Below are 13,385 nucleotides of genomic sequence, written 5' to 3' on the forward strand. Positions count from 1 at the left end.
CCTCTGGTTATGTTTTTAAAGATTCATTTGCTATTTTTCACTTTCAGCTGAGTTTACTTATAGAATTACAAGTAAACTTTACTAAAGTATATGCACTGAGAAATAACCCCGCTAAGGTTGGAGATCAGCTGTTATTTAAAGTCCATATAGAAAAAATACTGACATAGCTAGACATGGTGTCTCGCATCTGTAATCCCAGCTGCTCAGGAGGCTGATGTGGGAGGATCGCTTAAACCCAGGAGGTAGGGGCTGCAGTGAGCTATGATGGAACCACTGCACTCCAGCCTGGGCAACAGAGAGCAAGACCCTGTCTCTAAAAAAGAAAGAAAAAAAGTGCTGACATACCGTTTACAAAGAACAGGGTACACACTAGAAATTCACATTCTTGAACTGTAAAGGGTGCTGATACGTATAAATACAGACACGTATATTATATTACACATTTTCAAGGATAAAATATGTAAATAGGTTATTAAAAATGGGTTCTGGCCAGGCGAGGTGGCTCATGCCTGTAATCCCAGCACTTTGGGAGGCCGAGGGGGGGTGGATCACGAGGTCAAGAGATCGAGACCATCCTGGCCAACATGGTGAAACCCCGTCTCTACTGAAAAATACAAAAATTAGCTGGGCGTGGTGGCAGGCACCTGTAGTCCCAGCTACTTGGGAGGCTGAGGTAGGAGAATCGCTTGAACCTGGGAGGTGGAGGTTGCAGTGAGCCGAGAATGCACCACTGCACTCCAGCCTGGGCAACAGAGCAAAACTCTGTCTCAAAAAAAAAAAAAAAGGTTCTGTATTAAAATTACTGATTCTCTTTCTGATTGATCTTCAAGTAATTCCATGTACAAACCCGAAATGAAACTGTCTCAGTGTTACTATGGTAACTTTGGGTGAGAATATGGTAGAGAGCGCATGAACTTGTTCACTGACTGTGACCTAACTTGTGAAGAAAGATAAATTATAGCATTTGAAATGTCTCACACTGAAATAGGAAAGATCATTTCATTAAGGAAACCACAGTAAAATTCTATTTCTTAGAACAGTATTTAAGGAAGTGGAGGCATTGGTAAATTATCAGACTAGTATTGTCAATTTTTATAAAAGGTCTTTGACATGGATGATTATGGTGTAATAGTTACACAATGTCTTACAGATTATATATGTCACATCAGTTATAGACAATTCTGGAGATGATAATCTATTAAAGTAGTTCAAAGAGAGTCCCACAGGAACCTCTTTTGAAATCACTGATTTCAACTTACTAAAGATATGGGTGTACAACATAAGTGGAAACATTTTCTACTATTCATATGCAGATGAATTTCATTCTAGCTCAGAAACATTTGGAAAACTGACATCACACGTGACTTCAAGCTATTAAATGTTAGTGATAGCACCTTAGAAAAACACAATGGCTTTCAACATGTGACAGTTTGTGTCTCAAGTCAAAAATGGACAGTGATGTGTAAGAAAATCAAATTACATAATAACAATTCCTATTACTCGTGTGGAATAGGCTGTTTCTTCCCACCAAGTCAGTGATGTTTCTGAGATCATAATGTTCACTGTAAATTTAAAGGGATCTCTTTTTCCATAGCACTCAGCAAGAAACCTGTGCTTAAGACTGAGGTTCCTTGGAAACATGCTGAAAATTCTGTTCTCAAGGGTGTCAGAACCATACATACTGCAAATAATTTATGAAGTCCTAGTTCATTGCAATAAGCAGATGGCTTGCTATCTGCTCAGACACTACTCCCTTGGGGTAGTAAATGTGCTTATCTGAAGCTGAGAGTCAATATATTTTTTACGTGGACATGGAAGAACACAGAATAAATCATTTTTAATCATAGCAATTATACTTACTCAAAATGAACTTGGCTAGCAGGTACACAAATCTACAGATTGGAACGGCTTCTTAAAGGCTATCCCACTTTGGAAATAATCCTGGTTATCCCCAACACATGATGTTTTGTGCTGCTTCTTGATAGGATATCTCCTTAGATGTGCCTGTTTTTCAAAAAGTGGTATTTAAAATAAATGTGTCAGTCTCACGGAGGGGTGAAATGGGTGCTGATTAAAAATGCCCCATTCCAGACCACTGATGGCAACACTCTAGGTGTGGCGACCCAGGAATGTGCATCTCCTATTTCAGGTGCTTCTTGCACCTCACTGTTAAGAGTAAAATTTTGACATCTGTGACCCCAACTGCGGTTTCCTCCCAGCTACAGCTGAGAACGCCTTTTAGAAAGAATGTGTCTAACGTGGGCACTTAACCTTGCATTTAAAACTGTAACCAAATACTCTTACTTTTATATTCCTAAAAACATATAAGCAGAAACTTATACATGCTGAATTGAGTATATACCACTTAAACATGTTAGAGCTAGGTAGTAGAAGATTCTTTTATTTAAAAAAATATTACATGTGGTTCTACAATATTTTTTCCTTTTAAAAAGCTTCAAGATATACAGGGAGATGCACTAGTCCAAGAAATTCAGCTTGTCCTTTAACAAATTATACAGTTTAACTTTCTTCACATATTGCCACAATATAATCTTATTTGTATTTGGAAGAGAAGAAATAAATATACAATAATTGAATTAGGTTCAAGAATCAAGCTTGATTTGTTTCCAAGACTTGGAAGAACTTCTTTTATACTGTTCCAGTTCCTAAAACAAAAATATATATTACTTTAAGAAAAATCAACTTTACTAATTCAAGGAGGCACCTTAAAACTGCCTTCTCATTTTTTAGATATAACAATGTATCCTTAGTAGCATTGTCATTCTAAAGATTTCTTGACAATTATTTTGTAAATGATTATGCTTAGGACTTATTTTCTAGAAATACAGTCTTCAGAGTTTCTGTGTTGCTAAGCAGCACTCAGAGATGAATTTATTAAACTTTCAGACAAAATTATGTACGTAAACTGCATAATACATACGAATTGTCTTTCAACTAATGAACTAGACATCTGTCATCCTTCAAGTATTCAAAAGTGATCCTATTTTTAGTTGTTTGCTGTTCAGCTCTTATCAAAAACTTGGTTGAAGTTAGCACAATATTTTAAAAATATATAGCTCATTCCTATAGTCCCAGCACTTTGGGAGGCTGGGGCAGGAGAACTGCTTGAGCCCAGGAATTTGAGACCAGCCTGGGCAACATAGGGAGACCATGTCTCTACAAAAACTGAGAAAAATAATTATCCAGGCATGGTGGTGTGCGCTGTGGTCCCAGCTACTTGGGAGTCTGAGGTGGGAGGATTGCTTGAACCTGGGAGGCCAAGGCTGCAGTAAACTGTGATTGTGCCACTGCACTCCATCCAGCCTGGGTGACAGAGTGAGATCCTGTCACAAAAAAATGTGTGTGTGTGTGTGTGTGTGTGTGTGTGTGTGTATCCTTTGTCCCAGTGATTTTACTTTTAGAAATTTATCATCCATAACAATACAACAATGCACAAGGATGTAAAAGAAGGAAACTAATTGCTCTATCTCAGCACAACTGGAAACAACTTTGATGTCCCCCAGTAAGGACTGATTAAATAATTAGCGTTCATTCACAGGTGGCTTCCAAGGCAGCCAGCAAAAATAACAGTGGCCACATGAAAACATAATGTATGCCACATGAAAAAAGCACACAGGTAGGGAGAGGGCAGGATACTTCCATTTTCTATTTTATATACATCTATCTATATCTCTTGAATTTTTTCACAATGAGTATATGTTACCTTTACAATTCATAAATAAACTTTAGTGGAGGTGGCTATCCTGCACAAGGCAACTGACATGTAAAAGGGACCATCTAAGGGGATGCCTCTCGGCCTCCTACATGTTGTTCAATGTCTAAATAACTGTACAAAGGTTGTAATCACTTCAAATAAACAAAACGTGGTTACTCTGCAAGATAAGGCAATCACTGCCCTTTGGCTAACATAATTGAAGTTCACAGTTGCTATGAAAAGAAAATCCATTCTAATTTTCAGAAAAATTGCAGATTGTACCTTTCATACCTATACCCTAAGTTTCTAAAATGTAAAAGTTAAATGTTTCAAAATGGTATATAGACTTAGGAAGAATTTTTCCTTGTTTTTTTTTTTTTTTTAACTTCCTCACTGGATTCTAGGAAGAATTTTCATGGTAATAATCATATGTAGTCTTTACAGCTTGTTTTATTTTTTTCTAATAAAGCTAATTCGGTTCACCAGTTATCTACCACTTGTGGTTTTAAAGATTAACTCATAAAGAATAAACAAATCGTTTACTGCGAACTTTGTCTTTAACTGGAAGTTAAATTATTTTTACCAACGACAAAGGTGAAAACGTTGTTTTGAGATTCTTTGCTAGTAGTATCTCCCTTTTCCAGACACCAGACTGTGAGAAAACTAGGGCTATCACAAAGGCCATGCCAGAGGGAGAAAAAGGAATAACCAATGTCAGACAGAACCTACCAATTCCACTACATCTTCAATATGACAATGATACGGCCTCAAAATAATACACTGATGTTTTAAAGGGATAGCAAATAAGAAAGTTTTCAAAAGATATCTGTGGTTGGCCAAGAAGACCTTAAAAATAAATAACTGTAAACTTTTTTTTGTTTTTTTTGCTTTAACAAAATAATAGAAAAGAAGCTGGGCACAGTGGCTCATGCCTGTAATCCCAGCACTTTGGGAGGCCAACTCAGGAGGATTGCTTTAGGTGAGGAGTTCAAGACCAGCCTGGGCAAGAAAAAATTAAGAAAATTACCCGGGCATGGTGATGTGTGCTTGTAGTCCCAGCTACTTGAGAGGCTAAGATGAGAGGATTGCTTGAGCCCTGGAATTCAATGTTGCAGTGAGCCATGATCTCACCATTGCACTCCAGCCTGGATGCCAGAGCAAGACGCAGCATCAAAGAAAAAGAAAAAAACACAAAAGAGGTAGAAGGGCTCAGCAAGTGCTTTCCACATTCACATTCCCTTAAAATTGGGAATGCTTTAAAGCTAGAGGGCTTTTAAAAAGTAGCAAGTAAAACTGAAGGATTTTCGGGTGCCCATGTAAAGTCTGGCAAAAGACAGAACTTTAAATAATTAAAGAGGGCTAATCACGAAAGACCCTACCTAAGTCTGCAGGAAAGACGAAAGGGGTCTTCCTACCAATCCTCAGATCCTTCAGGACTGACTTCACAGCACACAATTGGAAACAAGGTCTCACAACTACTTGTGAAATAGTATGAAATAATATTCAAATTAAAAATTTTATATAGTAGAATGTCAAAATTTAGATTCAGATTATCAATGAAATAATAGCAACAACGCTGATAATCATTAGGGTATCTTTAAAGCTAAAGCATAAAATTATGTTAAGGTCCTATGTGCGCAATCTGGAATCAATGCAATTCATCTAAAAACACATGAATAAAAGTGGTTTAGAGGCAAACTTAGGATAGCATAAGTTTTCAGGTAGGTTAAAAAAAATCCCGAACCAAGAGATGATAGGAATTGGTGATCTGCTGGCAGTGAGATACAAGAGATGAACAAAGGGTGATATGGGTACTGTGGGGCTGCCTTCCTTTTCCACACAAAATTCTTATGGTTTTAAGTCATTTAGAGAAGATAGATTTGAATGTGAAAACTCATGATGCTCACAAATACCCTAATCCTTTAATAATACTGATGTATATGAACTTAATAAAAGTGATCATTATGCAATATCAACAGATATTCTTATCAACAACGACAGTTAACCATTGACTCCTAGATAAATATTAATCAGGGATGACTTCCAACTAATCCTTACAGCCAAGCTGCAAACATAATAAGGGTTACATGAGGTCATTTTCCTGTTTCTACAACATGCCTCTCACTTTGCTACAGCTACAAAACCTCTGAATATTCATGGCATATTTTTCAAAAGTCTTCTGGACCGTTTACATAAAATGTTTTGCTTCCTTCTCCAAGAGCCCCCTGAAGGTGAATACTGAAAAAAATACCCTGGCTCCTACTCCCAGCTGATAGCTGTTTTCAGGTTACCCTCGCAACAATGTGACTGCCGCCTGAGAAGTTGCCGGGGCTTTCGATCTAGTGCTTACCATACATAAGTTTACTCATATAAGGACAGATTCTGTACAATGTCTCATTTTATCAAATCAAACTAAAATCTAAGTTTGCTTGTTTGTTTTTAGAAAAATCTAGGCCAGGTGTGGTGGCTGATGCCTGTAATCCCAGCACTTTGGGAGGCCAAGGCGGATGGATCACGAGGTCAGGAGTTCAAGATCAGCCTGGCCAAGATGGTGAAACTCCATCTCTACTAAAAAAAAAACAAAAAAAATTAGCCGGGTGTGGTGGTGGGCGCCTGTAATCCCAGCCACTCAGGAGGCTGAAGCAGAGAATTGCTTGAACCCGGGAGGCGGAGGTTGCAGTGAGCTGAAGTCATGCCACTGCACTCCAGCCTGGGCAACAGTGCGAGACTCGTCTTAAAAAAAAAAAAAAAAAAGAAAGAAAGAAAGAAAAAAAAGAAAAGAAAAATCTAAGTATTTGGGTCATGGTGAATTTGCCAACTCTTAACATTCTTACATCAGACTTGTGTGTTCAAATGGGGCTATCTAGGGATACATGGGATGGTGGCGTCCACTTTTAAGCATTTTCCTGAGAGAACCTGGGTTCTGTCAGGCATGTCTGTGTGTTTTCAGATTGTGCTTTCAGTCCTTAACAGGGCAAGATACGTTTTCTGGTACAAGGAAAGTATAGGTATGTCTGAATGTCCTATCAAAAACAAAGCTCTTTATGTAATTCCACAAACCAAAGAATATTAAGAAAATGTCTCTCCAGCAGCAAGGTAAGAATCACTACTCATCTTTAATATGATGTAAACTGGAAAATCAAAAAGGTTTATGTGAACACTAAGTCATGTCTGGGTGGTGGGATGACAGGTGATTTAAAAATTTTTCTTTATTCATATCAAATTTTTATTTTTTTCTACAGTATACTATTAGTGTGTTATTTAAATAGATGTACTACTTAAATAATTTTAATAGTAAAGAAGACACACTAAGTAAATACATTGAGAAAAATGTACGGAATTCCCAAGGCACTCCAGGTTTTGTGATAAAACTTCAGATGAAATTAAGTAAATGTTTAGGATAATACCTGATCCTTCTGAATTCTCATCTCATCGACTTCACTTTCAGCATACTGAGGATCTCTCGCAGGGTCCTTGATATCTTTCAGCGTGCTATTACTCTGAAATTACAAATCTCCAAATCACTTCATGCCCATAACCCAAAATTCAGTGGCTACCATCTGCCTAATAAACCAAGCTCCCATCCCTCAGCCTGCCACAAAGTCTCTCTACGATCTTTCTAGCTTTTCTCATCACCACTGAGGCCCGCTTCCCATTCCACCAGGTCCCCTTTGAGTTGTCTCTCCCTTCTTTAACAGCCAGATGACTCTCTTTGAAAGTGGAGCAGGAACCATGTCTTACTTTTTTTTTTTTAACCCCCACAGTGCCTATTTACATTTTCAGCAAATGTTTAATTTTGAGCATAAGCGATAAAAAAGTTATCATAATAGGCCCTTTGGCACATTTGCTATAACTGTTAGATAGTGCTAAAAATCTTGCTTTTAAAAAAATTAGAAATATGTACCTTTGGTGGAAAGAGCTTTTCATACACTTTTTTCCACAACTCCATTGGTGAGTGGGCACGAAGCTTTCCAATGTCATTTTCAGGAACAGGAGGACATCCTAAAATAGCAAGTTTTACTCCAAATGACTGCATTGATTAAAATATTACAAACTCCACCAATAAAAGAAATGACACCAACAAAGGTATACATCTCAGATCACTCATTTTCCCTCTCCTTAATATAGTCACCATTAAAATTTACCCTACCCAGCACAGCAAGGTCACTGGGACAGATTCTAATACTGAAAGAAGAGGAAGGAAAGAGCAATGGGTAAACTGTAACTCTCATCCTCCACACCCTGTACCTATACCTATATCTATATCCTGTTAACCAGTAATTCCAGTTCTTGGTAGTGTTTGCCCTGGAAACACCTGCAAACTGGTACTGTATTAAGGATTTCACACTGTAGCATAATTTGTTATCAGTGTAAAGTTGACCCACAACCAAAATACTCATCAGTGGTGAACAGTGCATTAATTACTATGCATAGCCATGCTCTGTAACACTATCCAACAGTTAAAATAAGACATAGACCCATGTGTAGCATTAATATGGAAAAATTACTAAGGTATATTGGTATATTGAATAAAAAGGTATTGAATAATAAGGCATATTGAATAAAACGGGGAAATTCCAAAATGATATAGACTGAACATATAATTATGTTAAAGCAAATAGTTTTTTCTACACTATATACACATGTGTGTAAAGGCATAGGAAATTGGAAAGAACACAAATTTGCTCCTTGTATGTACTCTTTTACCTTTTTATAAGGAGATATCTTTATGTATTACTTGTATAATTTAATTTGAAAAATTTAAAACTCTGCTGCCATTTGCAATTTGTAACTGGATATTTCCCATCTTTCTATTTCCAACATCTATATTGTTCCCCAAAACTGTTTTACTGGTGATCTTCCAGGACATCCTTACCACTTTGGTGGGAAAGGCACTGATATGCTCCACTGATGTTATTCAGCTTTGCCAAGTTTTACTTGTATTCCTTTGTGTGTCTGTGTGTATATTAAGTTCTGTACAATTTTATCTCCTGCACAGGTTCATGTATTTGCTACCACAGTCAAGACACCAACTTAATTCCACTAGCACAAGGATCCTGTGTTGCCCTATTATAGACATAACCTCCTCCTTCCCGACCCCTCCCCTGGTCTCCCCATCCATAGTCCTATCCCTACCCTCTGACCACCACTAATCTGCCTCCATTTCTAAAATGTTTTTCATTTCAAAATTCTTTATGAATAGAATCACACTGTATGTAATCTTTTCTAATTGGCTGCTTTTCACTCAGCATGATTCCCTGGAGATTCATCCAGGCTGTGTGTATCAATCATTTGTTTCTTTGTATGGCTGAGTAGTGTTCCCTGGTACAGATAGATGTACCACAGTTGTTAGTCATTCACCTGCTGAACAACTTCTGGGCTGTTTCTAGGTTTTCACTACTAAACATAAAGCTGCTGTGAACATATGCCTAGAGATTTTTTGTGTGAGAGTTAAGTTTTCATTTATCTTGGATAAATGCCCAACAGCACAATTTCTAGGTCATATGGTAGTTGCATGTTTAGTTTCATAAGAAACTGTTAAACTGTTTTCTAGAGTGGCTGTACCACTTTACACTCCCACCAGCAATGTATGAGAGATCTGGTTTCTCTGCATCCTTGCCAGTATTTGGTGGTGTCACTATTTTTTTTTTTAGCTATTCTGTTAAATGTATAGTGATATTTCATTGTGGTTTCAATTTGCATTTCCCTAACGACTAATGATATTAAACACCTTTTCATGTGCTGCTTTGCTATTTTTATGTCCTCTCTGAAATGAAATGTCTGCTTATGTCTTTTGCCCACTTTCTAATTGGATTGTTTATTTATTTTTCTGTTGAGTTTATGTATTCTAAACACTAGTCCTTTGTCATGTATGTGGTTTGAAATTCTTTTCTCCCACACTGTGGCATGTCTATTCATCTTCACATGGGCTTTCACAGAGCAAAAGTCTTTAATTCTGATGAGATCTAAGCTCCATGATTTTTAAATTCAGCAATTATGAACTCTCTTCTGGCCTCCAACCATTCACAGAAGCAAAAGAATTCCATCAGCATTATCTATCAGTACAACAGTGATTCTCACTGCTACTGGAATTAAGTTGGTGCTAATGATAATCATAAACATCAGTCTCCATGACCATTCACTAAGCAAAATCACCTCCATTCCTTTCATTCCAATTAATCTATAATCTCATTACAAAGATTTCTATATTTGAAGTCAAGTCACCTTTAGCTTGTAGGACTAATAGAGGATGGGAAATACAAAAAAAAACCCCTACTGCCCATTAGAGTGTTAAAAGCAAACTATGCCACCTGCAGAGGATAAAGAAGTGCGAGGCTCAAAGATCTTCACAATGAAAACAGTTTCTGTGGGCAGGTAAGGGCCTTGAGATATAAACTCTTAAACTTCCTTTTCATTCAGAAGCCTATAGAGTCTATGAGTTTAGGAAATACATTCCATTAGATGAGGCATGCTATTTCATAACAAAAAATCAAATCATACCTAATTGTTACAACTGTGTTCTTTTTGGTTTACTCGACCACTTCCATCTCCCATATACTTGCTAATTACCCGTAATATGTAGCTCTGAATTTCCTCACTACTCTATGCTCCTGGCTTCTTTAAAGCCAAGGAGCTAAAATTTAAAAGTACCTGGAAATCAGTGGGGGGAAAGAAAATACATGCAATTTGTTTTTCAGTGGAATAGGGATCAGAAATGAGAAATCAGTCTCATATGTGGTGACATCCCTTCCATCACAAACATGTCAATGTGATGCATGTTACATTAATACTGGGCATATAAACAAACACACAGGAAATAACAGCAATGATAATGAAACCAGAAATAGGAGTATGTTGGAGACAAAGTGAACATGGAGTAGGACAAAATCAATAAGCAATTAAAAAAAGATTGAACAATCTTAATAAGTTCACTAACCTATTTGACTGAAAGAATCCAATCCTGCTGTGATAAACAGCGGTTTATTCTGATCCACACATTTTGATTTGCTACGTGGAGAAGAAAGATTCTAAATTTAGTTTAGCAATTAAATTTGCTGCCACGCTCTCCTGTAAATATGAGAGCAATATTATGGGCTAGTTTTACATTTAGCCACTAATGAGAGCATTGCCCCAAATGAATAAGTGACTATCAATTTAAGTGATATCAAAAATTAACGTATAGCATAAATAAACATTTTACAGGAAAAAAAGTGACAGACCCTATTACCTTAAATCAAATCCAAGAGAAGTAGCAAGGCTAAGAAGATACATACCAAAATTTTCAATTCCATTTCAAATCAATAAAAGAAAGTGATAATAGAGGGAAGCTACTAAAGTGTGAGAAAGGAAGTAAAAGAAATCAGGGAGCTAGTATAATATTATCATTATTTTATTCCAGCCTCAAACTAAATGTTATGTAACATTTTGGTTGTAAAATTTAAGAAATATTTAAAGAATATAAGAAGCAGGAAATAATACGAAATTATCCCCTTTATGTTGAGTCTTGACAAAATAAATAATATTAATAATTAAAAATAATAATAAAATAATAAATAATATAATAAAATAAAATAAAAAATAATAATTAAAAAAGAAATTATCCCTTTAAGAATAGCCATCTGGGTCACTTTCCTGGTCAAGACACAAGAGACTGAGTAGAACAATAATCAGATGAGACAACACTGGCTAAATCAATCACTCAATAAATGATATAAAAAATATCTTAGCAGTACCTTCTGTCAATGCCAAATGCCAACTGGTTGATAACTCCACGTATTTTTAGTAATAGAGCTTCTGATTTACTGGTAAACTTTAAACAAATCAGGAGAACAAATTATATGCTCTATTTTCCAATCACAGAAACAGGTAAAATAAATATGGCTTTGAACAAATACAGATTACAAAGAGAATCACTATTTAGTTGCCCAGCAAATACTTCTGTTTGAGTAGACAAAACAAAACCTGAATAAAGAAATCTTGGTAACTTTAACTCGTTCTTCAAACTTAATGAGTACATTATGTGGAAAGGACTTGTGTTTATGTACTCATCATTTCAGCTACTCACACAAATGGACCATAATCACTGTCAAATAATTTCTTTAAAAAAAATATATATGAATGTATGTTTATGGGCTGTATGTGTGTAAACATACTCATTATGGTCTAAAAGAAAAATTTTGCAAAATGCAGTTGGGTTGGTTAGAAAATAAGAGGTATACCTCAAAAGTAGCTTTCACATCCAAGGGCGTATTGCTGCCTTCCAAATAGTCATTGTGGGACTGCAGACTGGTCTAAAGATGCTGATACTCACTAAGGTAATTTTTTAACTTCTTTTTAAATTGCTTTTGGTGCCTAAGCTACTGAATATTTTCAGTGCTGGTATATAACTAGGGAAACCATAACCAGAACATTTCAGAGAATGAAAGGAGTTGGGTACTATTAATAATTAAGCTGTGACATCAGATGAATACCAGGACATATGGTTATCCTACAAATCTTTAAAAACTAGATTGGATTTCTGTAGCTACCAAAAGTCATTCACAGCCAAGTCAAAATGACTAAGAGGTACGGAACTGGGAAAAAAAACTTTGAACTGAAATGAAATCTAATTATGAAGCAAAGATATCAGCGTTATGGTTCCAATGGCAATTCCACAAGATAAGCCTCATTCTGGATTAAGAACAGAAAGTTCTTAATGCTCTCAGAGAAAGTATTCAAATGAGAATACTCGTGTATATATAAGATCTGATGCATTTATTAAAGAAAGCATTGAAATAATTGTAATGCTTCTACTGAGACCATGTTTTAAAATACATATAGAAAACTTTAACTGAATTTTAGAAATATAACTGTTCTGTTTAATTTTATTTTCTTTATGAGAAAGGAAAAACCTAATCACAAACATATTTCATAGAAGATAGGGCTGGGGGAACATTAGACATTTTCTAACCCAACTCCTCCATCTGCTGCATCAATCACTTCTAAAACATCCTTCACAAAGAACTGTAGGCCTTCTGCTTAAACAAACTCAATGCCTGGGAACTCATCTCCCCAAATAATTCATTCTGTTTTCAGATAATGGTAGTATTAGAAAGTGCTTTCATATTTTGAGTAAACTCTGTTGATTCCTTTTTCTGGACCTTAGAATAGCAAAGAATGAATTTAGTCACTTTTCCATGGAACATTCCTTCAACTATATAAGAGAGTTATCACATTTTAGGTGATATTCTACTGGTCCTCATACATAATAATTTTAAGCCCCTGCCATCCTCATGGCTCTTCTCTGAATCTGGTTCTACTTATCAGTCTTCTCCTGTTCTTTTGGGGGTCGAGGAGCATATTGGTTTTTTAAGAGATGGGGTCTCGCTCAGTTTCCCAGGCTGGAGTGCAGCAGTGTGATCATAACTCACTGCAGCCTCAAACTGCCAGGCTCAGGCAATCTTCCTGCCTCAGCCTCCTGAGTAGCTAGGACCACAGGCATGCACTATGATGACTGGCTAATTAAAAAAAATTTTTGTCAAGACAAGGTCGCATTTTGTTGCCCAGGCTGGTCTTGAACTTCTGGCCTCAAGTGATCTTCCCACCTCACCCTCCAAGTGTTGAGATTAGAGGCAAGAGCTACCACACCTGGCCTGTGTTTTGTTTTATTAACGTAATTAGATTGTTCATA

General features: G+C 36.5%; 1 protein-coding gene across 7 annotated transcripts in view; it reads right to left on the reverse strand.

Moving 5' to 3' along the window:
* Positions 1–13,385, reverse strand: part of DYNC2LI1 (dynein cytoplasmic 2 light intermediate chain 1) — a 72,204-nt gene that overhangs the window by 33,874 nt on the left and 24,945 nt on the right. For 4 of the 7 annotated variants that reach the window (XR_009210120.1, XM_032177993.2, XM_058429045.1 and 1 more), the window contains exons 9-13: positions 11,449–11,525; positions 10,653–10,723; positions 7,620–7,717; positions 7,123–7,215; positions 1,861–2,004 (exon numbers count right to left, since the gene is read on the reverse strand). Coding sequence is in view for 6 of the 7 variants with exons in the window: in XM_032177993.2 (XP_032033884.1) it covers positions 1,876–2,004; positions 7,123–7,215; positions 7,620–7,717; positions 10,653–10,723; positions 11,449–11,525 (468 nt within the window). In the remaining variant the exon portion in view is untranslated. Of the gene's footprint in view, positions 1–80; positions 314–1,860; positions 2,005–2,374; positions 2,667–4,722; positions 4,861–7,122; positions 7,216–7,619; positions 7,718–10,652; positions 10,724–11,448; positions 11,526–13,385 lie in introns of those variants that run through there. The other 3 variants (XM_032177992.2, XM_032177997.2, XM_058429046.1) reach the window with 3 other exon arrangements.

The sequence above is a fragment of the Hylobates moloch genome, unplaced genomic scaffold (genome assembly GCF_009828535.3).
Source record: "Hylobates moloch isolate HMO894 unplaced genomic scaffold, HMol_V3 SCAFFOLD_15, whole genome shotgun sequence".
NCBI lineage: Eukaryota > Metazoa > Chordata > Mammalia > Primates > Hylobatidae > Hylobates > Hylobates moloch.